This window comes from Pollicipes pollicipes, unplaced genomic scaffold (assembly GCF_011947565.3).
Source record: "Pollicipes pollicipes isolate AB1234 unplaced genomic scaffold, Ppol_2.1 Scaffold_6052;HRSCAF=7182_pilon_pilon_pilon, whole genome shotgun sequence".
NCBI lineage: Eukaryota > Metazoa > Arthropoda > Thecostraca > Pollicipedomorpha > Pollicipedidae > Pollicipes > Pollicipes pollicipes.
In genome coordinates, this window is record NW_023596805.1 from 503997 (window position 1) to 528667 (window position 24671).

General features: G+C 53.5%; 1 protein-coding gene across 1 annotated transcript; it reads left to right on the top strand.

Annotated features, from left to right (window-relative positions):
- Positions 1–2341: 2341 nt before the first annotated feature.
- LOC119104668 (uncharacterized) lies at positions 2342–16830 on the top strand. The gene is made up of 7 exons (XM_037228388.1): positions 2342–2945; positions 6234–6353; positions 8478–8510; positions 9948–10038; positions 13811–13961; positions 14856–14924; positions 16750–16830. The coding sequence occupies exons 1-7, from the start codon at positions 2897–2899 to the stop codon at positions 16828–16830; spliced, it is 594 nt and encodes a 197-aa protein (XP_037084283.1). The 5' UTR covers positions 2342–2896.
- Positions 16831–24671: the final 7841 nt, after the last annotated feature.

Sequence of the window (24671 nt, forward strand, 5' to 3'; positions counted from 1 at the left end):
ACTTACCAATGCGCGATAGAATACACGGAAGCATCAACGGTGTCCGTCTACGACGGGTGCGAGCGAGGACCGCAAACCAAACCACCGCAAACCACCGCAAACCACCGCAAACCAGCCTGTCATTATCGGCCCGGGTAGCCCGCCCTCGAAACAGGTCTAGCGTCACGGAAGATAGCCCGCTCTGAGAAAAGGCTGCAGGGGAGTCGGTCCTGCCAGGACAGTGACATTGCTCGTGACGTCACGGTGACGTCGTTGGGAGTGGTCGTGGATGGCCGCACGGCAGCACGCGCTGCCGTCAGGATGCCCGCTGGCGCCCCTAGGCCGGGTTTTCCGCCGGGCCTCTGATTACCTGTTCTCGAGCATTGCCCGGTATGTGTGATAAGGCTTGATAAGTCTGATAGCAGGTGATTTGCTGATACTGAGAGAGCTTCGTTTGTCTTCGGGACTGAGTGAGAGAGCCTCGTTTGCCTTCGGGACTTAGTGAGAGAGCTTTGTTTGCCTTCGGGACTGAGTGAGAGAGCCTCGTTTGCCTTCGGGACTGAGCGAGAGAGCCTCGTTCGCCTCCGAGGCTAAGAATAGTGTGACCACTTGTTGCGAAATGCGTCGTCCGTGATTTCTACGCCGAACTCCCGGGAGGGTTTAAGGACAGTTCGATGAACCAAGTCATCACTGCTCACTCACTTTTGAAGCCGGTTTATGGCGCTCTGAGTACTGAATAGTGCAGTGTCAAATGAGCGTTCGTTTCTCATTCTGGTGGAATACATCTGAGTCGTAGAGTCCAGAAACGACAACACTGACTAGAGCTTCAAATATTAATCATCAAACGATTTTGGAATGTTACGACCGTGGCCCTACCACGAACCAATCTCCACGCAGCGGCAGTGCGCTGACGCATCGAATCGGGCCTCTCAACGCGAGCCTGAACGTCATCTGTATGCCCGTTGGCACTCCGAGCAGCGCGGCATAATCTGGCTGGCCTCTGACCTCGTCCACATTCACATCCTCACGTCCACATCGTGCGGAGCGCGCGCACGATTAGTACCCCGATCACCTGTCTGACAGGTGATGCCGCCGTGCAGCCTTGGCGGCGAGGCTGTGTCGGACACGTACAGCACCGGTTGTTCTGGTCCTCGCCTTGTTATTAATGCCGTCTGCGAATGCACCGCTTACGGGAGTCGGCGCGCACGATCTCCGGACTCGCGGACGTCGTCCTTGAAAGAAGCCGGAGTTTGTTGATATCCTCCGTGCATTTGACGTTCGTCTGGCGCTCGGTAACGACGGGAGCGGGAGGTTTGCCAATGATAGTCGTGACCCTCGGTCAGGGCGTCCGGAGCCGAAGTCGCCCATGCCTTAGCAAGCAGGTCCAGGACGGACTGGACGGCGGCTCACTCCCTGTGGTCGTTGCGGGATTCTTATTTTTGACCCGTATAGGTACTGAATGCACACAATGAGCTTGTGTGAGTCTATGCACTTTTACCCGTGGAGGAACTATGCCGTGATCTCGGCGCTCCCGATAAAAGACGGTATGTTTGATCTGTCTAGGTATTGCGTCGACTGACCGTGCCGTAGAAGTTCGGTTGGGCTGCGCTTCCGCCCCGCTGAGCTGATCGTGGCCCCACCTGCTGGAAAACAGGGCGATAAAACACACGTGGCGACTATTGCCTGTCAACACTGGGTACAGGAATCTTATCGCATCAGCAAATCTACGCCGCTTACACCAAGTCACGGCGGCTGTAAGAGATAGGCAGCATTTAGGTGGCTCTGCAACATGCGCTATAAAACGTTTTTTCAAAAGTTTGATTTCTTCCGCCTTTTTTCGCACTCAGTTTGGCAGTTCCCGGATATCAAAATCCTACCATCAATAGGGCCCCAAACGCATTCCACAGCAGTCCCGTCCTTCCGCGAACGCGCATACATGCCGATCCATGGCGATTGTGAAACTACGAGAAGTTATCAAATTCCCATCTTCGTCTCCTCCGCCCGGTGCGTATCGACCGGTCCCAGTCATGTGCGACGCTCACTTCCGATGGCAGCGCCGCCACACGCCTCTCCCCCTCCCCCTTCCCGTATCACCGGCCGCCGCGATCATTATCAGCTCGCTCAGCTGACCGCCGCCGACCGCATGACCGCGACGTCTCCGAGGTTAAGACGCGGCGCTGATTAGATAACCCCGGCGGCCGCAGAGGGGATGGGACACCGGGAGGACGGCGCAGGACCGGTCTCGGCTCAGCACAAGGCCGACGCGCGGCGCGGCGCGAGCACGCGCGGCGGACGACGCCGCCGGAGACGGCGCCTCACGCCTGGCCGGCGAGAGGCCAATAGGCGGAAGTGGGTGTGGTCGGGCGGGCGGTGCGCGCGGAAGTGCGGCGGAGGGCGAGGAGGACCGGCCCGCGGGGAGGACCTGTCCGGAGAGGAGACGTCCGGTCGCGCCAGTCGCGCCGCGTGTCCAGAGGGAGGCGGCTGCTGAGCCACCGAGCTGCGAAACACACGAAGCTGCGAAGCTCACGGAGCTGTGAATTGTACGGAGCTACAAAGCTCACGGAGCTGCGAAGTGCACGGAGCTGCGAAGCGGCCCACGGAGCTGCAAAGCGGCTCACGGAGCCGTGAAGCTCACGGAATTGCGAGGCAGCTCCGTGAGCTGCGAAGCGCACAGAGCTGCGCAGCTCACGGAGAGCCGCCGCCGAGCGGCGGAGCGGGCCGGCCCGTGCCTCTCGCGCCGGCGCCCGTCCTGGACGGGCCGGACGGCTGTGCGGTGTTTGTGCGGCGCTGGCACGTGCGTTAGGTCCTGTGCGGTGTTTGCTTGGCGCTGGTACGCGCGTTAGGTCCTGTGCGGTGTTTGCTTGGCGCTGGTACGCGCGTTAAGTCCTTTGCGTGGTGAGCTGAGGTCGCCGTCGCCATGTCGCCTCCCCGCCAGCCGGACGTACCGACTGGAAATGTCATCAGAGGTGAGCAGCTGCCGGAGCGAAGCGTCACGGAATTTTTAGAAAAGTTAATGCGGAGTAGATGTTTGACGCGGTAGCGGAGAGACGCAGTGGCATTGCGAAAGCTTCCGGTAGAAAGTCAACCGGAAGCCCTGACGTCACTGCAGCGGGTTCACGTAAACGTTGGCGTGGAGGATTAGTGGAGCGTCGGCGCAGAGCGTATATGAGATCCGACAAGTTACAGTCATGAAACGGGTCTGGAGTTCCCAGAAACGTGCTGTTGTCACTGACAAAGCAGGACTTTGCCGGAGATGGAGGTCATTTTAATCGCGGGGACACGTCCTGGTGTACTCAGCCAATCGCCCTGCGGAGACAGAGCGGAGACTGTGGTTAGGGTGGGCCAACGGCCGTGATGGTCGTCAAGTGGAGATCGGCTTAGACAAGGGCCTGTAGAAAAACATGTGAGAAAATTTTCGGTGTGGTTTTCCGAGTTCACCGACCGTTCTCCGAAGTACTGCGGCGCAAAAGCCGTTACCTCGAGCGTGTGGCGTCTTGGGAAATCAAAGCTGCACTGATATTGCAAGCCGTGCTCGAGTGTCGAATTATCGAAACATCGCACTGAACCAGTGGCAGTGGCAGCGGCGTCACTGTATGTACTTTCGAGAGGCTTGAGCTCCCTCCCCTAATGCTGATCTGAGTGCCTCAACGAGACGGGCAATGAGGGAATACCGGGCAAAATAAATGCGGAGCAATTATTGCAACTATTTCTCCGCAGGGAAAAATTTAATCCACAAAATATTTCAGAACGTTGTTTTACATTGAGAACGCAAATTCAAGGCACTGAAATCTGAGTAGAATTGAGGTTTGAGGGATATGTTAGGTGAAGGGTAGGTTAGGACATAATTTTCGGCTCAGCCAAAAATGATGACCTTTTTACGTGTGTCTGTCTGGTTCACGAAGATTGTTTTTAAAAGAAAGCCACCGCAAAATACTTTGATGTCTGAATGGAGGTGTTTGCTAACCATTTTAGAATCCAGTGGTTTCAAAACTTCTGGGTCAAACCACCAAACAGCACACGCATTCGATTTGGAGGCGTTTTGTTCTCTCTGAAATGATCTGTTACGAAAAGGTCTATTGTAAAGTGTGAAACCTGAACACATGGTCTGGCTGCACAATATCAGAGTGCTGGCGCATGTCTGAGCCATTCATGGACCCGTATATGAGTCAAGGACGCATGGATGACGTCACTGGTCTCCAGCACCGGCTTCCATGGGACAAAAGCATTAGTTTCATAAGGCAAAGGCATTCACCTCATGCGGTCTTATGTAAGCTCTTATTATTGGCAGAGAATGTTGGGGTGTTGCTGCATATGCAGGTCACGGTCGGATCACTTTTTTTGTTTTGCTTCAGTTGCTCGCAGAAGATGAAACAACAAACATCCATTACTGCTGAACCACGTGCTGTAAACACGTCTTTATTGCCGCCGGTGTCCCACAAAAAAGATCCTAAACTTTTTGTGATTAGTGGAAACGCATGAAGCCACCGCATCAGCACAGCATGGTGTAATGCCATAAACGCGATCATCTCGCAAGACAGGCGCAGTAGGAACCTAAAGCAGGGATACTTATCAAGCATATATGCGGGGATGCATAGCCCGGGAATTATAATGCAGGGGCGTCTGATTCCGTTGATTGTCTAACTAGGCATTCAAGAGATAAAGGATCAGGTCATGACCTAGTTCTGCAAGGCATTTGAGCATGTGTATTGCACTTAAAGGCTTATGAAGTGCAGTTGCTGATGTGGTTTTCAATACAGTTGTTGCTTTCTTATGTTCATATCTCGAATCGATGCCGGCCATAAAAACAACACGAAATGAAGCCTACCTTTTTAACCTGTCATTTCAAAGTCAGCCTCGTGCAGATCATCAAGATGCAGCTTGCGTTATTGGTCATCGTCGATCGACCAGACGGTGAATCAAGCGAGCGTATTGGTCAGTCTCCTTACAAGCCATGGTAACGTGAAGCTCACGTGCTCACACCACAGCCCCGCGCAGTACAGCACAGCCCAGCGCAGTACAGCACAGCCCCGCGCAGTACAGCACAGCCCCGCAGTACAGTACAGCCCCGCGCAGTACAGCACAGCCCCGCGCAGTACAGCACAGCCCCTGCGCAGTACAGCACAGCCCCGCGCAGTACAGCACAGCTCCGCGCAGTACAGTACAGCCCCGCGCAGTGTAGTACAGCCCAGCGCAGTACAACACAGCCCTGCGCAGCGCGGCAAAGCCCCGCACGAGGATGGCGAATACCCTTATTTGATTCCCTGCACCCTTCAGCGTCCAGGCAGCGTCGGGCACACCCCTCCAGTGTAACGCTCGTGACGCAAGACACCGCTCGCCGTGGCGCCAGCGCCTGGCGCACCCTTCTCCCAGCCTGACGCTCGCGATACGACACACCTCGTCTCGTGCACCAGCGCCTGGCCCATCCATCCCCCCCACCCCCCCCCCCCAACCCAACGCTCGTGACACGAAGCCCCTCGTCTTGTGCGCCAGCGCCTCGCGCTCTCCTCCAACCCGACGCTCGTGGCGCTGAACACCTATCGTCTTGTGCTCTAGAGTCCGGCACAACCCCTCCCCCCTCCCACCCTGACGCTCGTGACGCTGAACACCATCGTCTTGTGGCACTAGATCCCGGCACACCCCCTCCCCCAGCCTGACGCTCGTGACGCTGGATATCCCACGTCTTGTGCGCCAGGAGCCCGGCACACCCCCTCCCCCAGCCTGACGCTCGCGACGCTGGATATCCCACGTCTTGTGCACTAGATCCCGGCACACCCACCTCCCAGCCTGACGCTCGTGACGCTAGACATGCCACGTCCCGTGCGCCGGCGCTGGGCGCCCGTGTTCTCGACGCGCCAAACCGTTATCTGCGGCCAATTGCGTGACCGTTGGGTCGGCGGGCACCGCTGAGGTTATCTATTCACCTGTTGAACCCCGGACAGCCAGGTCGAGCCACCCTGAGACCGAATCTGGGCGGGCCAACACACAGCCGGATGCGTGCAGTTGGCGCGTCCTACCGAATGGTAAACGTTGGAAAGGGGGAGACACGCTCCAAATCGCTTTTGACGCGTCCAGTTTGACCATTGTCCCTCCTGATCTTGTGTCCCATTTTGACCACGTGCACGCATTTTGACCATCGTCGGTTCGGCGCTCCGCCCTGCCGCGCGTGATGACCTTGTGTGTGTTCTGCCCGGCGCGATGACCTTGCGTGTGTTCTGCCCGGCGCGCGATGACCTTGTGTGTGTTCTGCCCGGCAGTTTTGGCGCCGATCATGGCCCCGCGCGCCAACTCTGGCCTCGAGACCCACGAGGAAGAGATAATTGGCGACTCGCCGACGTTGGAGCCATACCTGCACCGCGTCACTAACGAGACGTCAGGTGAGGAGCAGGCGCAGGCGCAGCGGACGTGCCGGAGCTCGGTGTCCCCCCCCCCCCCCCCTCTCAGCATTGCGCCTGGGTTGAGGGGCATGTTCGGAATGTTAGCGAAGTACTTGAGAATGAAATCGACGAGAGCGAAGTGTGTTTGTTTGCACTATCGTTGGTAGTCGAAACAAACGCAGCATTTGGGCTAGTCTAGTTCGGCCTCGTCTCTGCCTCCCCTTGAGTCTGTCCCTGTAAGCACGCAGCAGAGCAAGTCAGGAAACGTGTAGAATTAGTGAAATTCAAACTTGAAGTGCTGTCCCAAAGATGTGGAAACTTGGCCCTGTGGTGTGTCACCTCCGGTTTTGATACGCAATTTTGGTTGTGGACACTGCCCACTGTCACTGCTCATGTGTGCTTGGACTTGTGGCTAGGCGCTTTCAGCAACCCTTGTGTCTGAATTGCTCGACTGTGCTCGAATGATTTGCAGTTGATCCTGGCGGGGGTGAGGGGGCAAGGTGTTTCTGTGTTTTAAAGTCAATTGCACAAGCTCGAAAAACATTAAAAAACTGTCTAAGGGTGCAAATCATCCACAAACCGATATTCAAAAGAACATCCAAACCTCAGTCATATAAACTGCTGTCTAACGCGTCTGGTTTGTGAAATTTAACGCACCTGCTTGCATGTCAAGGATAGACCGAATGCCAGTGTACCGTACTCGTCAGCTATGATGCACATGTGTTTCGCACAGACCGCTCTGGCCAATCCCTCCAAAGCACATCAATGCGCATATTGCGCATTGCGTTCGATTCTTCTTTCGTTCACTCTCTGACGTCACTTTGCGCGTGATGAGCGTTTCGCCAGCTGCTGCGCGTAAACATAAGGGAGCGCGTGACCTTGATAGGAGCCTCTCGCGTGTCACGTGGGCCGCCACTGATCTTGCCTGCCAGATTATACGGTCATGCTTCGGAGCGACACCGAGATAAGATTCGATTCTTGGCAGCCTCATGCCTTCGTGTCGTGATGCAGGCAAGGTCTGTAGGTTGTCTTCCGTATGGTCGGGCTGTTTGGTTTTCCCTTGTTTACGTCACCAGTGAAATGATACGTAATAGTCGCCTTCACGAAGGATTACTGCACGGAGTGACTTCCCGAAAAGAAGCATTTCTGCACGAAATGCGCTAATGCTTGGAAATTTCTAGCAGCGTCCGGGCAGTGCCAGGCATGTAAAATTTGTCCCCGCTGTCATCTTGAGTAAGAAATCTTAATGTAACTCGATAAGGTTGTGTCGCCAGAGGCGTGAAACAATCATTATTAATGCGTGGACTGATTGGCTTTCAATGATACTTGTTATTGTGTTCAGCAAAAATAGCCGAAAGGGACTGCAAAGTGTCTCGAAGCTGCCTCAAATGCTGACGAAGCGAAGACAGCAGAACAGGTCTGTGGGTTGAAAAGTACATGCGACCGCAAGACGGCAAAAACAGGCTCTAAGGTGAAAAATACTGGCAAATCCAAGACGCCAGAAAGACTTGCCAAAGGTGTAGAACAAAAAACGCTGAACGTCCGATCATTCGGCTTAGTTTCCATATAACTGTACAACATTCCGAACTTGCCTCTCCCCCCCCCCCCCCCCCTCCCTCTCCCTTGCTTCGATGTTTAACCTGCCCTCGCGCTGAAGTGCGCCTCTTTCCATACGAAAAAGACCTGATGTTGTCCCCTGGACAGGACTTTCGACCCCCGTGACTTATAACATCGTGAGTGGGCTTTCGGGCGTTCGTTGTCACTCAGATAGGCTTTGCTCATAGCCATGTGTCGACAATTCTGTGAAATCTGTAGATTGTCCCTGCGACAGAAACGTACGAGAAAGATAACGAAACGCGACCGTTATCTTGCATTCGGAATGTTACCTTCATGACGTGCTGCAGCTGCAGATACAGCTTTGTGTGTCCATATTACACACAAGTCCCACGGAAGTGTCCACCTGATCTCCCGAAGTTCGCCAGTCTTTGGTCCCTTCTTGATTTGCCTTTCGTGTATTTTTTTCCTTTCAACAATGGCGATTCGTGCATCGAGCGTTTAATGCCTTATGTGATGCCTTAATGCCTTATCCCAATGATGCTCATCTGAACACTTTCTCTGTTTCAGAACACGAATACGATGAGCTCGGCAAAGAAGAAGGTAAGACCAAACGCATCGGGCCCGTCTTAGATTTGAAGACAGCTTGCCGAATCCTTGTGTCTTTCCTCCTTATCCCGTGTTGTCTTCTAAAGAATGCCTCGCCATTCAACTCAAGTGTAGTTTTGAAATAGAATTTCGGGCCGCTAGGTTGGATGAAGTCCTGGGACTAAAGATCGCATTAAGCAGTTTATATCGTGCGAACCCTGACAGCACAATCCGATGGTGAAACTCCAGGTCAATCGCATGATTCTGCGGCGAAGCTATAATCTGCCCCAATGCTTGGCTCGGTCACTTCCATCCTGTGACGTCACGTGACCCCAAGCGCGGTCACTACCACCGGCCGCAGTCCCTCCTAGGCAGGGGTAAACAGTGAGTGCCACCGACCCCCAACCCCCCCCCCCTCACCCGCATCCCCAACCCACGGTCGAGAAAATCCGAAGTCAGGCGCTTCAGTCAACTGAGCTACGCGAACCGTCTATTAAGATGATTGCTTAATGATCGTTAATTCATGTAAATGCTTGGCCAAACTAGCGTGCGAGTAGTTTCTACCAAATAGCTCGCGTCCTCATTCCTGTGGAGTTTCTTGTGGCGCTGGCTTGTGGTTATCTAGTGGCACGGGTATTTGGGGACACAAATTAGTATGTGCGACGCGCCCCGCGTGTTATTATGTGCGCCTCATTTGTTTTCCCACTTTTAAATTGCATTTCACCATCCCGCATCAGCGTACTTGCTTCGCTAGTGATGTAGCTCGGCTCCTCATCGACGCCAACAAAGAGGTCGTCGCCGTTATAAGCCCGCACTCAGCAGCTGCCCCGTAATGAAATACACAATGCGGTCAACAATCGAAAGTGAATCTATTATGAGGTTCAGGTCCCACCTGCTTCCGTGTCCAACAAGACCATAAACCAGGCTGAGGGATGTGTTCAGTCAGGATAATAGATCAGCTCGAGTTGTAAGTCAGGCTAATGGTAATGAATGCATGTGCGGCGTTTATCATGCAAAGGAAGGTTTTGTGAATGGAGGCACTGACAGCCCTCTTTCTCTTCCACGACTTTCTCCATGGCTCGTAGCGGAATCCCCATGAAGGTGGTTGTGTCATGTGGTGCATTTAGTTCACTAGTGAACTAGTTCAGTTTAGCACTGGTTCAAAAAGCTTGTTTCTAATGCTGACCGCTGCCTGAATCGCAAACATTATGAGGAGGCAGTTACCCCGTTCCATTTTGAAGTGCGCCGGTTCGATGTAACACTTAAAGGAATATCCGCTCGTGGTGGTATAGTATTGGGCGGGTGAAACCCGATAAGCCGAACCAATGCCCCGGACTGTCGGACCGAAACTGCAAGACACCACAATGTACCGTGACGTCATATGTGATATGCTGTGATGTCATAAGCTGAGGTGCCGCAAGACGAAGTGACACCGACCCTCTTGACCGGCAGAGGGACAGGAGAAGATTTCCATTATCGTGGGAATCGTCGTGGCTCTCCTGCTGGCCATCCTCATCGTCATCGTCTGCGCTGCTGTCATAAGGTGGGTGACGTCACTGCTGTCTCGCGCTCAGATGTCATGAGGTGGGTGACGTCACTGCTGTTTCGCGCTCAGATGTGATGAGGTAGGTGACGTCACTGCTGTGTGGCGCTCAGTTGCGATCTGCCATTCGTTTGGGCATGGGCCGATATCCTGCCGGTGTTGTCTTTAGACGCTGCTGGAACATCCAGAAATTGGGAGAAATCAGCGATTACAGAGAAATCGCATCCGATCCTTTTTTCCGATGATGCAGCGGTTCGGCTGAAAGACGTCGCTATCATCCCGTAACGGGCTGTTGTATCTATTGATCCCCCGGGACATACGCGCGCTTTTTAAATCAGAGACTCCTTTCCATCCCGACTCCGATGCTATCAGTCACAGGCTTACAAATCTCCGCCTCACATATGTCGATTCGGCTGGACTTTTGAGCGGCGGTAATGCTTCGCCGCGTTTTCCCTCCATTTCCGGTCGGCCGACGGCCGTATAACAGCCTGGATTGCAAAATGGCGCGGAAAGAACGGCCGGCGCGCCAACAAAAGAAAGAGTCGGAAGAGTCGACGCGGACCCCCGGCGCGACATCGCGAATGTCGGGAGCACCGCCTGGCGGTGGGGTCGTTACGACACAGGTGCCCGTGTGACGCGCGTCGAAGAGATCGTCACATAAAACACGCAGATAGCAGACGCGGCGCCGGCCCGGTCTGTTGGGTCCGTTACCCTCGTGCGCCAGGTGAAAGCGCCAGCAGGACGCGGTGATGGACGTGGAGGGTAACCCTGCAGGACTCCGACGAGTTCCGTCGGGAGATGGCGGTACCGACCTCGTGGCTGAATTCGCAATCTGCCGGACACGACGCTACTCTGTAGCCGGCAGTCGGTAGATGCGGCACTCTTACAGCCAAACCGATGAGACAGCTCGTTACTCGAGACAGAACGGTCCAGTGGCGAGTAGCCGCACCGCCTTCGGCGCAAAAAACTAGCACCGGTAACTGGGGGGGGGGGAGGGGGGGACTGGCACGAGCCGGCCGTGTTTCTGACCTGGCCGTAACCGGGGCCAGCCTGTCGCGCGTTTTGTCCAGCATCGTTTGTTGTCTGGTGTTGATGGGTGCTGAGTTGAAAGCAGAAACTGCTCAAGCGGTTCCAGCTTGGCACTCAAGGAATTGTTTGATTGGAGATTCAAATAAAAAAAAGATTGGAGAATCAAATTTTAAAAAATTGTTTCTGGAGGCTCAGATCGGTCCTTGTTCTTTCCTGCGGACTTGCTTTTCTTTCTTGCGTATCAGCATGGTTTCAGCTTCCAAGAGCGCTTAAGAAAAGCTTTCCTTCCATACTCATCCGCGTCGTTCCGAGGTGGCTCTCACTCCCAGAATTATGTTTCACCTGGAGACAGCCCATGAACCTGGTTTTCTGCCATTAGACACACGTATGCATCCTGAAAGAGAAGTACTGCGCCCTGTCTAACAGCTCGGGAGGTCTATTAGACACACGTACGCATCCTGAAAGAGAAGCCTGCGCCCTGTCTAACAGCTCGATATTTCTATTAGACACACGTACGCATCCTGAAAGAGGAGTATTGCCACCTGTCTAACAGCTCGAGAGGTCTATAAGACACATGTACGCATTTCTGAAAAAGGAGCATTGCGCCCCTGTCTAACAGCTCGAGAGGTATATTCCGTCTCTCAGACACAATCCTCATCCGACTGACTTTCCGGACCAGTCAACCACCTCCTACTCCCCTGCACACAGATCTCGGACCAATCAATCACTCCCGTTCTCTCTCGCAGACAGATTTCGGATCAATCAACCACCTTCTACGCCCCCGCACACAGATCTCGGACCAATCAGTTACCCCCTACTCCCTTGCAGACAGATCTCTGACCAATCAACTGCCCTCCCCTCCCTCGCAGACAGATCTCGTCCGTTTGCAGCCGGGCCACTCCGAACGTACCCCTGCTGACCCGACCTGGTTCGCCCAGCCACCCAGCCCGTCCCCGTCCCCAGGCCGGGCGGATGGGGACCGCCGCTCGCCCAGCGGCCCCTCCCCCCCTCCCGCTCCTTCCTGAGGGGCGCTGTAAGACCTCACCCACGAGTGGGCTGGCACCAGCTCACCTTCGGACTCGGGCGAGGCCGGGCCCGTGCCTCAGCCCGGTCTGCAGGCGCCGACCCCACCCTCCAGCGGACCGGTGCTGTCGCCACTTCCTGGACCGCGGCCCTTTGACAGCGTCCGCCTGTTTGTGTTCTCTCGGAGGCGAACGGTCGTGTCTCGAGGTGTGTCCCTTTGTCCAGGTGGAACCGTTAGGCGTGTGCGGTGCAGAACCTGATGGCAAAGCACGTTTTTCTGCGATTGTGTACGTACAAGCTGAAGATTCAGCGTATCTATATCTTGAAAAACGGGACTCTTGCTTGGGGCTTGTTTTTCAGTCAGCTCGTGCTTAAGGCAGTGAAAAGGCCGTCATCTGTTTGTTTTCCTTTTTGTTTGTCATTTTATTTAAGTGACCGCCTACAGCTGCCGGAAGGGAAACGCCTATCTCATGACGTCAGTTGGCTGCATGCACTCACCATGACGCTTGCAGCAATTACCGTGCAGTATCCCTGATGCCACAGGGCTATCGATACGTGGATGAACGTCCAGAAAATTGTCCTATGCATAGGGTCGGATATCGCTGACTGGAGCCAGTGTATTGTCTCTTTTTTACCGAAGCGCCTGCAAATTTCTACGTGCAACACCGAAACTTGTATCTCCAAAAGCTTGTAAAATCTAAGGTACGGAAGAAAGCCTCCTCGCTCGCTCAGAGATTCAGATCTTCCCTATCCCCATGACAGGAGGCCCGGGGTGTAAGCTCTCCGTGGCAGGCAGGAGGATGACCACCACTAACACCTCCCTCTCTGCGCCCGGCAGGAAGATGACCACCACTGACACCTCCCTCTCTGCGCCCGGTAGGAAGATGACCACCACTGACACCTCCCTCTCTGCGACCGGCAGGAAGATGACCACCACTGACACCTCCCTCTCTGCGCCCGGCAGGAGGATGACCACCTCTAACACCTCCCTCCCTGCGACCGGCAGGAAGATGACCACCACTGACACCTCCCTCTCTGCGACCGGCAGGAAGATGACCACCACTGACACCTCCCTCTCTGCGCCCGGCAGGAGGATGACCACCTCTAACACCTCCCTCCCTGCGACCGGCAGGAGATGACCACCACTGACACCTCCCTCTCTGCGCCCGGCAGGAGGATGACCACCTCTAACACCTCCCTCCCTGCGACCGGCAGGAAGATGACCACCACTGACACCTCCCTCTCTGCGCCCGGCAGGAGGATGACCACCTCTAACACCTCCCTCCCCGCGACCGGCAGGAGGATGACCGCCACTGACACCTCCCTCTCTGCGACCGGCAGGAAGATGACCACCACTGACACCTCCCTCTCTGCGACCGGCAGGAAGATGACCACCACTGACACCTCCCCCTCTGCGACCGGCAGGAAGATGACCACCACTGACACCTCCCTCTCTGCGACCAGCAGGAAGATGACCACCACTGACACCTCCCTCTCTGCGACCGGCAGGAGGATGACCACCACTGGCACCTCCCTCTCCGCGCCCGACAGGAGGATGACCACCACTAATATCTCCCTCTCTGCGACCGGTAGGCGGCTGACCACCACTAACACCACCCTCCTCTGCGAAGGGTAGGAGGACGACCACCACTAACACCTCCCTCTCCATGACCGGCAGGAGGATGACCACCACTAACACCTCCCTCTCCATGACCGGCAGGAGGATGCGGCGTCGTGGCGCCCGGCTACCGGCGTCGGCCGAGGACGGCAAGGGCATCCGACTGAAGCGCGTCAAGCCCGGCAAGGGCATGGTGGACGACTACGACGGCGAGCCGAGTCCGCTCGACGACCTGCACGACCCCTTCCTCCAGGTGAGGCTGCCCCGCCTGACACCGGCAGCCGTCGAGCACTGCAGCGTCCTGCGGTGCCGCGGCGGACAGGGTCTGCGTCGACAGCCGTGCTGGAGCGGAGCGTCGGTACTACGTGCCGCTTCGCATGCTACTTCACAACGCGAAGCGGCACCCGGACCAGTGCGGGTGGACAGCGCACCCAGCCATGACCCTGGCCAGGGTGCTAGCTGTCACTGCTGCGCCGCGTTCGCCGCTGCCGGCCCTTGAGGCACGCGCGAGATGAGGACCGAAACAGCATCACGGGACCACCGACAGCCTCTTTATCCCGTATTTGTCGTGGATGATCGGCCTCTCGGTGCAGAGGATGCCTTTTCATTGCGTGCCCGTTGAATAACAGTGTGTAGCGTTTTACTTCCTCGTTGCTGAACAGCTTTGCTCTGTGCGATCTCTCTCAGACCTCTTCAACCTACATTGTATTTATGCTCTCCATCCATGTCCACTTCTGACGTTCCCTCGCCTCCACTTGAATTCACCCATTAGGACGGATTCGTTAAAAGCCGCCAAGGCGTGTGCATGTACGGATATGTGCAGTCCAATGTAGTAAAACTGTTCCCGATGCCAAGCCGTATCGTGCATAATGGAGCGATGCAGCCCACAGGTGTAGCGGTGCACAACAGAACTTCGAACACCGTCATCCGACTGTTACTGATTTTGGGAGGGGAGAAGCTTAAAAATGCAGAATTAAACGTAGGATGACAGTTGATTCGGTACTATCGGCGCTCCGCCAGTTCTCTCAAGCCAGCGTTTCCCGTAAATTTTCGAGCACTTGGAGACGTGGTGTTTTCCATCTTCAGAGGCCTTTGTGGCCGCCGTCCAGTGCTGGGACCGTTGTGCTAGCCCTCCTTTCTGTTTCAGTTTGTCTACATCCCACCCAACCGAGGACTGAAGCTGTGGAAGGGCCGGCTCAAGATCATGACTAGGCACGTCAGAGGTCGCTGCTGCACAAACAGATAGAGATCCACGGCTGCACTATCCCAGAACACTGTAAAGCGCAACTCAAGCGGATATACGTGTACTGACGGACGGCGATGTGCTGAACTCTAGCCTTGCGCGGGCGTCGTTAGATGTCTCTACCGCGCCAGCGCAGTGGTGAAGTGTTTGAACGGGGGGAGCGCGCTGATTGGTCGAGCTGGTCTCGCGTCTGGAAGAAACTGGTTTTCTCCCAGCCCAACCGGAAACAGCGGCTCCCTCCATAGGCTTGTGCAACGCGGGTACAAACGGACCCCGGCGACGGAGGGAGCACCGGCCAGCCCGGCGTAGAACGAACTCGAACTCCCCTGCTTGCGGCGCAGAGCGTGGCCGCCGCAACATGCGCCAGGCGTGCGCGCGCCGCCCGGGTGGGCTGGAACGCGGCGGCTGCTGGGCGCAGCTCCAGTGCTTCGGTCGACAGCGGAGTGCCGTTCCCCGCCCGAGCGATGGCGCGTTATCGTGGGTGGTGAGCGTGCTGCCTTATCTACTACAGCGCTGCCACGTCAAGCTGGCTTCTGTGCTGTTTTACTTTGATTTGATGATATTCTGCTCCAAAACGTGCTCGGTTTTTTAGAAGCTGTAATTTCCATTGTGTCGGTGCATGCACTGAAATCGACGAGCTATTTCGTGAAAGTGCCTTAGCGACTGAGTGCGATGCGTTATGAACCACACCCATACGCGTGTATCAGTTGAAATGGCTTCTAAATTGCTCGATAAAAGCCTCAGCATTTCATGTGCACTTGCACTTTCGTCCAGCTGTAGTTTCGGGCTGAGTCGGTGCGCACATAATCCCTTGACTGTGTGTGTGCATGTGCTCCCTGCTCGATCGCATGTTAAACTAACATAACGGATGTAAGCCCACCTGTCGCACCTACCGTATAGCCAGAACGTGCCATGTATGGTCGGATTCTTAGGAGCTGTGTTATCCCACGAGCCATTTATTGCGTGATGAAGGAACTATTGTGCGAATGGCCACGTCGCCGACAGATGTAGGATTTTTTTCAATCGGTTAGATCGGACTAAGCACAAACGGTGCCTTATCAACGCTAGTGTGGTCACTGCCTGAGGGTTAAGAATCTGAAGCGTTTTTTCCTTATAGGAAGATTCCTGCATAACAATCGCGTGAGACTAAACACTTCTTGACAGAAATCTTCATGCAGGTTTCGTCAAGTGAACTGCAACGCTAAATTTTCGACCGCATTTTATTTCCACATTTGCGTCAGAAACGTTCAATGTATTTATTCACAGGTTATTTATTTTACGTATGCATAGCTTTAAACTGCTCTAATTCAATGAGTCATTACGTAGACCTCCACTTTCATTAATTTTCAGTCCTGCACCGCTGTGCCCAAAAGATGGTGGCATGAATTTTTGTGTAAAATGAGAAGCAACAAGTCATAACATTCTGTTTCGTGGCATTGATGCTGTGAAACTCGATCAAACATGCACTTTACAGCTGTAATTTTGCCAGCCACTGCTTTAAGGTTAAAGGTGTAGCTAACAAAGGCTGGAATGAACTTCTCGTCGCCTCTCACCCTCTTGGAGAAAGACACCGGTTTTGATGACAACTGGGTCTTTTGAGCAATAGCGGTGGACATTGTCCCACGGGGTCAGTCGCACTGCTGCTTTACATATACTTATGCGTGCCGAATTAGCTGTTTTTGGTACATATCATGTCCTCACTGACGCCAGGTGGCGTATCAGAAGCCTTGTCGCGCACCGCAGCACCCGCGAACCGTGTCGCTCCCCCATGCGCGTACCTGATCCGGTTGTGTGTCAGATGACAAGCGACCGCCTGGCGCTGAAGTCCGACGGCGCGCCGAACGATGAAATCGTGTGCATGGCAGAGCTAAGCGCGTGACGTCTGCTGCTAACGTCCTCTGATGAGTCTGAAGCATTGGCTTGGCGGCGAGCATTCCGCTAGTTGACGGATTGCGAGCAGAAATTGCTCCGGCGCGTCGTGCGGCGTGACGCGACCGGCCCGTTGTGTCTAATGTCCAAGCGCTGGGTGTCTGTGCTGGTTCACACGCTGGGACCAGCCATCCGGTGAGGTCCTGTGATGTCGCTGCCTGCCTCGGGCCCGTCACGTGCTAACGAACGGATGGTTTTCCCCTCAAGCCCCCCCCCCCCCCCCTCCCGTCCTCCTGTCCTTTCTGCTGCGTTCCGGTGGAATCTTTGTACTTGCCGCCAGGGTACGGCCACTGGTGTGGAGGACGACTGTAGTGTTGTCCGGCAGCAATAAATGAATAGCTAGAACCGAGCTTTTTGTGGGAAGAGGACTGTGCGTGCGGCTGAATGAGACGGAAGAAGGAGAATGTCTCGCTACCTGACGCCTGGTCGGGGTTCAAGAGTGTAGTGATGCAGGGTGCCGCGCTTGGGCGCCTGTCCTTCTGCGCTGCGCCGGCCGCCTGACACGTGACAAACTGCTCCAGCGTGCCGCTTAGCAGAAGTTTGCTTGTAGCCAGCGAACCGGCACGAAACGGCCCGGCCAGCAAGCGGGTCGAATGGGGCGAACGCTATCCAAATGCAACTCAGAGCCATGCGACAGGAACGGGGTCACTCGCGAAGTGGGGAGCGAGCGGACTTGCTCAAGTCACCGCTTTTGCGCCTTGGCCAGCTGCAATGAGCCGTCACGTAAAATAAGGAATAACTGAAATAGCTATAGAATTAGTTATAAAATGAAATTCAAGAATAAAACACGATAAAATCGCCATACATCGCATGAAATGTGAGAGCATATCAAGGCACTGCTTAGTGTGAACGTGAGTACTTTGCATACAACAAGCGTTGTGCAGTGTGAGCTCTGATCCCAGAAATCCATCCATTCAAAAAGTTCGGATTAAACCTTTAAAAATTCAGTTGGAACGAAAGAACTACTGTTTGATTAGACGGTTGGGTCAAGAAAGGCGACGTCAGCTCTGGATTGTGGTTAGTTGCCCTGATCACCAGAATTATCTGCAATGTAGACCAGTTTTGGCTATTTTTTGTTACTGACTAGCTTTCCGAGCTGACTAGCTACACCGTGAACTCCAAAGGCGTTGCGAGAGACTTGAAGAGGTCTTTGTAATAACTTATTTTACCTTTTTGTGGCAGAAGAAATAAATGTTTTCATTGGAAATTCTGAAACACTTTGAAGCTACAAAACAGGCGCACATCAAGTATGCATTGGAGATGAATGAAGTCACTCAAGCCGTTCTCGGTAAGTAACATGAGTTTGGTTTGATATCAGCTGCTTGGCCAATTTGGTGCCGGTTTGCCTCGGTGCCGGCCTGCTGTGTTCCCGCCCTGTTTACTCAATCCCGAAACCGTTCTCTGTAGCTCTGAACGCCGCCAGCTGGGCTGGCGGAGGGCGTACATTGGCTTATGAGCCTGCGAAGAAAGGTGATGGAAGGGTTAGTTAGAGTGGGGGTGGGGGTGGGGGTGGGGGTGGGTAGGTAGAGGTGGGGTGGGGGGTGCAGTCAGGGTCCACGGGGTGGTGTTTGGGATAAGCAATCAAATCGTAATTGCTGGAATGCCTAGGCCCACTACCGCTCCCGCTATGAAACGGGGTCCCCAGTAGTCCGTGTGTCCCCAGCTTAATTCCGCGATGGAATGTGCTTTCCGTTATGGTTGCTGCACCCTGTTACCATATTCAGGCAGTTTGCTAAGCGGTCTTTCTCCGGCAGCGTTCGTCCGACGGCACCCTCTATGAGACAGACGCCATCTACAGGACCTGCCACATTCGGAAGGTGGCGCCCTCTACAAGACAGGCGTCATCTACAGGACCTCTGCATTCGGAAGGTGGCCGCCCTCGTCGAACGGTTTGGTTGTTTGGAATGGAGCTCTCTGTGTCGGTCACGATCATTCATGACGGTAAGTGGTCCGAGGTTGTGCAGGGACCGACAATGAGAGCCTCTATGTCGATCATGCGCCACCAGTACGAACAGTCGGCTCCGTGTCGATCTGACCCTTGAGGGACATTTCCTAAGCAGGGGACAAGGCCGGTGTTCGATATGTGCACTGGTGGGGACCTCTAAAACACTAAGAATCACCAATGAGCGGCCAGGGCCCACTGTGCCTACAAGGGTTCCTGGGTCTGCAAGAAACCCCGAGTCGGCCAACTGAACAGTCAGCCAGAGGGCCTCGCGCGTTGGTCTGGGTCCTATGAGATTGAAGGGAAATGTGAGCACTTGTCATGAGAGCCCACAATGAGGCAGTGAAAATGACCCGTGCCAGTTAGCGACTCCTGTACTAAATGGACCCTCCACCCAATTCAGCTAGGGATTGGTCAAGCCGAATTGCAGCTGCCGTGTCAGTTATTGGGCCCATGTGGCGAGAAGGGATCTTTTGCGCCAATAAAGGCTCCTTCGTCGATCCGGGGTCCACCTTCGCGAGCTGGAAGACCTCCCCACGTTAGGGAGTGGACCAATGTATCATGCATCCCTCTGAGGGCATCCAGATGACCAGGTTAAGCCTGTTTGTGCCCCCAGGATTGTAGCCGGTTAGGAAGGTCTCCCACGTTAGGGAGTGGACCAATGTATCACGCATCCCCCTGAGGGCATCCAGATGACCAGGTTAAGCCTGTTTGTGCCCCCGGATTGTAGCCGGTGGTTACCCGGGCTGGGATGGTATCCCTTCAGCCTGACAGGGAAACAAATGCACTCTCTCGTGCTCTACCCACGAAACCCCCTGCCAGAAGAAGGCAAGGAACTCCTCAGTGGTCAATAGGGTGGGGCAGAAATGAGGTCAAAAGTAGCAGAGGACGTCCCTTATTTGCCCGAGAACGTCCATACTATTAAATAACAGATTAGCAAAGCGAATAACATTCCAGGATTTGGAGCCAGCGCGCTCGTTTATGTCGGGGCAAGAGCACCCGCGATCGGAGATGTGCAGTCTCCGTCAAACTGAGAGGAGATGGCAACTGCAGGCAACACCAGGTGAAGAACGCCGGGGTGTAGAGAACGACCGGTGTTAAAATTATTCTTGCGGAAGAATTTCGAAATCAGTTGGCAGTGCTCAAAGATTTTACTTATACAATTTCACCTGGACAAATTTGAGGCTGTGTTCTGAACAGATTGACACTTGCCAGCAACACAAAAAAATAGAGATTTCAACTTTGCTTTTCCAGTTCCTGGCCCAACACCGCGTTCAGCTCCTCAGCTCTAATTTGCGATGCTGTAAATGCTGATCCGTTGCTGCCATCAATCTGAGGCCACACCCGAAATTTGAGGCGTACCTTACGCCCGGAATACCCTCTTTACGTGCGGATCGATGCCCTACAGTTGTTAACGAGTATCTTTTTTCAGATACTCTTTTCCAGTTACTCAGATCTCTTTTCCCCATCGTTTTTCTCCGACCATAGGAGTAGGAACGTTTCAACCAAGTGGGGGGCGGGGGCAAGCTCAGTGTGTACTTAAGGAATTTTTTTTCTGGAAAGCGAGCCCGATGACCAGGGGAGGGGGGTAGGGATAGAGGCTGTTATCGCCCTTTATTCAAATATCATGGCCTGCTTGCTAGATATGCATATAGAGCTGTTTATCATGGTGCTCAACCCCTGCCTGTTCGACGCATCTGTCATTTGGCAAATCAGGCTATCCAGCTTCCCTAGATTATTTGTCCATTTTAACATCGTCTTTCCCGGGAGACGAAATTCCACGAGCAGGTAGGTATTTATAGGTCATTAAGGAAGCATTTTGCCCTCCACAGAGTAGATGCCAAAATACGGCATGGATTTAGGTGGTGATAATTTTTTAAGTGGATTCATGTCTCACATTGCGCCAGACCTTTTCATGCGCCTTCATGTCGCTGGCTGCTTTTCAAGAAATAAGACTCGGTGCAGCATTTTAGGCGGAAACAAATTCGGCAGCTTGGAACTGCTAGAAACAATGTGGCAAAATCCATAAAACTGGAGATTATCTTTTAAGAATCAAGCCACATAATAAGGCCCATCTGTCATATATTCCTTATCTGGGCCCTGCTCCTGTCCGCCGTCGGTGGTCACTGCCCTGGCCCAGATGTCTCCCGCATGACTGACTCCGAGCTGATCGTGCGGCTACACTTTTTGCATGCTTTTGGATCAGCGTTACTTCTGCATGGTGTATGAAACGTATGTTGGACACCTGCAACAGTACTTTTTCCGAATTATGTTCCCTTATACTACACCACCGCAGAAAAATAGCCTCCGGGAAGCTGTCTGCCTGAAGTATGGATTGGCCCAACGGACACTTCATTGCCCATCATGCAACTTACGCGACTTGATCTGCTTTTGTGTGTAGGCAGGGGCGTAGCCAGAGCCTTTCCAGGGGAACACAGGGTTGACAAAAGCTCATCTTATGGGGATCCCCCCCCCAAAAAAAACCCTGGATATGGCTTACTTGTTAGCAAGTGACAGGGTTTTCTTAGTTTTATTGTTATTTTTACCTTATAACCAGAACAGAAACCAGGAGCTACCGTGAGCTTAAGTCTGTTTGCATTTTGGGGTCAATAAGCTGCAGAAATCAGGCGTTGATCGACTGCATGGAAGAAATCGCCGGCGCTTAATTTACAATGGTTAGCTGACTTTGTAAACAGACAGAACTCAGAAGCTTTGTCAATTGTTTTTATCTGGGTTCTACAGATATTGAAGACATTGCGAAGGTAGATCGTAGATCGATATGTTTGATCCAAATTTGGAGACGAAAATTTTATTGCAAATCAGTGGTCAACAATGCGTGTTAACATCGCCAAGCCATATTTGTCTGAAGATGTTCACCATTTAGTCAGAATCGATTAGTGATACAATTCATGTAACGTGTTTTTGAACATGCTCGCTCGCAAATCTTAGCAACAAAAACCTCGAAACCAGGCGTTGCAGTCTCCAAAGTCCTCGGAGCGTTAGCCCAGTAGTTGACATTTAGTAGTGACCCATCGGTGGACGAAAAGGACGCTTCTGAACTGATTATCTTTAAACACATTAACCAACTAGTTATACAAGTTATGTGGCGTAATTTTGAGCATGCGCACTCGAAAAATTTAGAAATACAAGCCTCGATCCCAGGCGTTGCAGTTTCCGTCGGCCGCGCAACGTCGGTCAAGCAGCTAACATTAAGTTGTAGCCAACGGGTGGACGAAAATGACGAGGCTTCTCAGTAAGTATGCTTGAACGTTTCATGACATCAGATCTTGTATTTAGAAGACAGTCTGAGGGCATATTTCACGCGTGCAATTTTGAGATTGGTGAAAAGAGCGGATTGGCCCCCAAAGCACCGCGAAGTGGGGCTGGAATCTGGTGGTTGAACTGGAAGAGTGAAGGCAAAATCTCTATTTCTGGTGTTTCCGCAGCTATTTATGTATCCAGAAGACAGATTAACACGGCGCCCGCCATCTGGTGGCACTTGCAGTGGACGAAACTTATCGGTTTTACGGAAGTTGCAGCCCAGGCCATCCCTGTCCTTGCTCTCGAGGTTGCGGGCGGGCATGTTTAAGCATTTTGATGTAACTTGTTTTAATAATGCATTCTGAAAAATGAACGTTCTCAGGCAAACGTGGCATGACCTCGCTTGTTTTTTTCATTCATTTCGACCCGTGCTTTTCAACAATAATGAGAGCCCCACTCTACTCAACAATAATGAGACCCCTTGTTCCCTTCCGGGCAAGGGGCCTCTTGAGCAGAACATTAGGGGTACATTACCGTTCCCGGTCAAGGGCTGAATGGCCATTCCGTCCCATCGCGAAGTTTCTTCTGTCCATCATTCTGGTGGCACGGGACGGGATCTCCTGGTCGATCCGGAGGTCATTAGAAGGATATATCATATCACGTTGTTCCCATCCCTGACACGGGAGGCCTTCTGATCCAAGCAGTTAGCCCCGGATCAGCACAGGGACCCTCATTGACGCAACAACATCCCTGATCACCGCAGGCAGTCCGATAGTTTTCATAGACTCCAGTTTCATGTTTTTCTGTTTTTCGGAGATATGGAGTTCCCTCTGACTAGATTGCAGATGAAATGTGGTTAATAATTTGCTTTAACATATCTAGCCCATGTTCGTCTTATAATGCTCAAGATCTTGTCAGAGCTGATTACTGATAAGAAAACTACGTAATGTGGTGTTGAACATGCGTGGTCTCAAGTCCTAGCAATAATAGCCACGACGCCGGCGTTGCAGTCTCCAGGCCCGTGCGACGTCAGCCTTGCGGCTGTAACAATAAATGATGGCCAATGAGCAAACGAACAAGATGACACATCTTAATAAAGATGGCTGGTGAACTAGGTAAATCGGCATGCGTGTTTGATGCAGTGCAAAAGTAAGACAAATGCAACCTTAATCTGAAAAGTGGGGGCCAGTTAACATTGCTGGCCACCCACTTGAAAATTTGGGTGCCCATGGCCCCTCCCCTGCCCCTCCCCTGCCCCCCCCCCCCCCCCCACCCCCCCCCCCCCCCCCCCCCCCCCCCCCCCCTCCCCTGTTCCTACGCCCATGTTTCCGACCATGGACCGCCACCTAGCATGACCGCGTGGACAACGTGGCGCCGCCTGCGGCGATTGCGCCGGGAGGCGGTTTTTTTTTGTATGCCTTGCGAGCGCGCCCGTTTATAATTATCTCACATAGCTTGTTCACTGAATGCTAAAGCAACCTTCCACACAAATATGAGTTGGCCATCTTGTCACAAAATTTCGATCACATTTTGATACATAATGTTTATCAACGGGATCCTCGATATACGTGTATAAAACGCGCAGAAAAAACCGGCAAAAAACCCTAAATTGGGTCGTTTTTCGAAAAGGCCACTGTGCATTGTAAAATAAGCAGCGACGGCAGTCCATTGAACGCGGCCATTTAGCGCCTGGTTCTTCCATTTTGACTTCAAATGCTAACAGAACTGCATCTTCCGGTGACTTCTGGTCTCCGTCTACCCAAAAAAAGCAGAAAAGATATTAGAACGAAGAAAATGGTGCTCTCAAATTCAACTGTGCCATATCCGGTACTTTATTTCAATGACAGCACTGTCATCATCCTTTGATGACCCCAATGATCATTTGTGCTCCTCGTATCCCCTCCCTGCTCACCCAGTGCTCCGCGTGCCTCCTCTCCGCTCACTAAGTGCTCCGCGTGCTCCTCCCTGCTCACCAAGTGCTCCGCGTGCCCCCTCCCTGCTCACAAGTGCTCCTCGTGCTCCTCCCTGCTCACCAAGTGCTCCGCGTGCCCCCTCCCTGCTCACCAAGGTTCCGGCTGCAGACGACAGGATCTGCCCGCAGCCTGTGACCCTGCACCTGTGACCCAGCAGCCTGTGACCGTACGGCTCCTGTTAAATGGCCGGGCGCTGGCCTGTATGCGCGTAATGCATCCGCTGCCAGGGGCTCAGATCATAAACAAGTCTCAGCCGACAAACCATTGCATTGTATTCAAAGGTATAACAAAACCAGCGCCGGGCAAAGAACAAACAATAAATAACATGACAAAGACGAAACGATAAATTCATAAACGTAACAACGGGGTCGCCAAAGCCCATCTCAGTGACAGGCGGGCATGCACAGAGCATAAAGTGGCTACCGTTTTAGAGGGCACGCACGCTCAGCACATTTTACATGGGACGAAGAGGGCGAAAACTACGGCCAAGTAAACCAACTACAATGCACGGTTGCCATGACGTCATCTCGGGGTTTGACGTGCAGCGGTGCGTACGGTTGCGTAAACGTACCGTCGCGTGAATCGGCAGTTGGCAATGTAGGTACGTTGTCACGG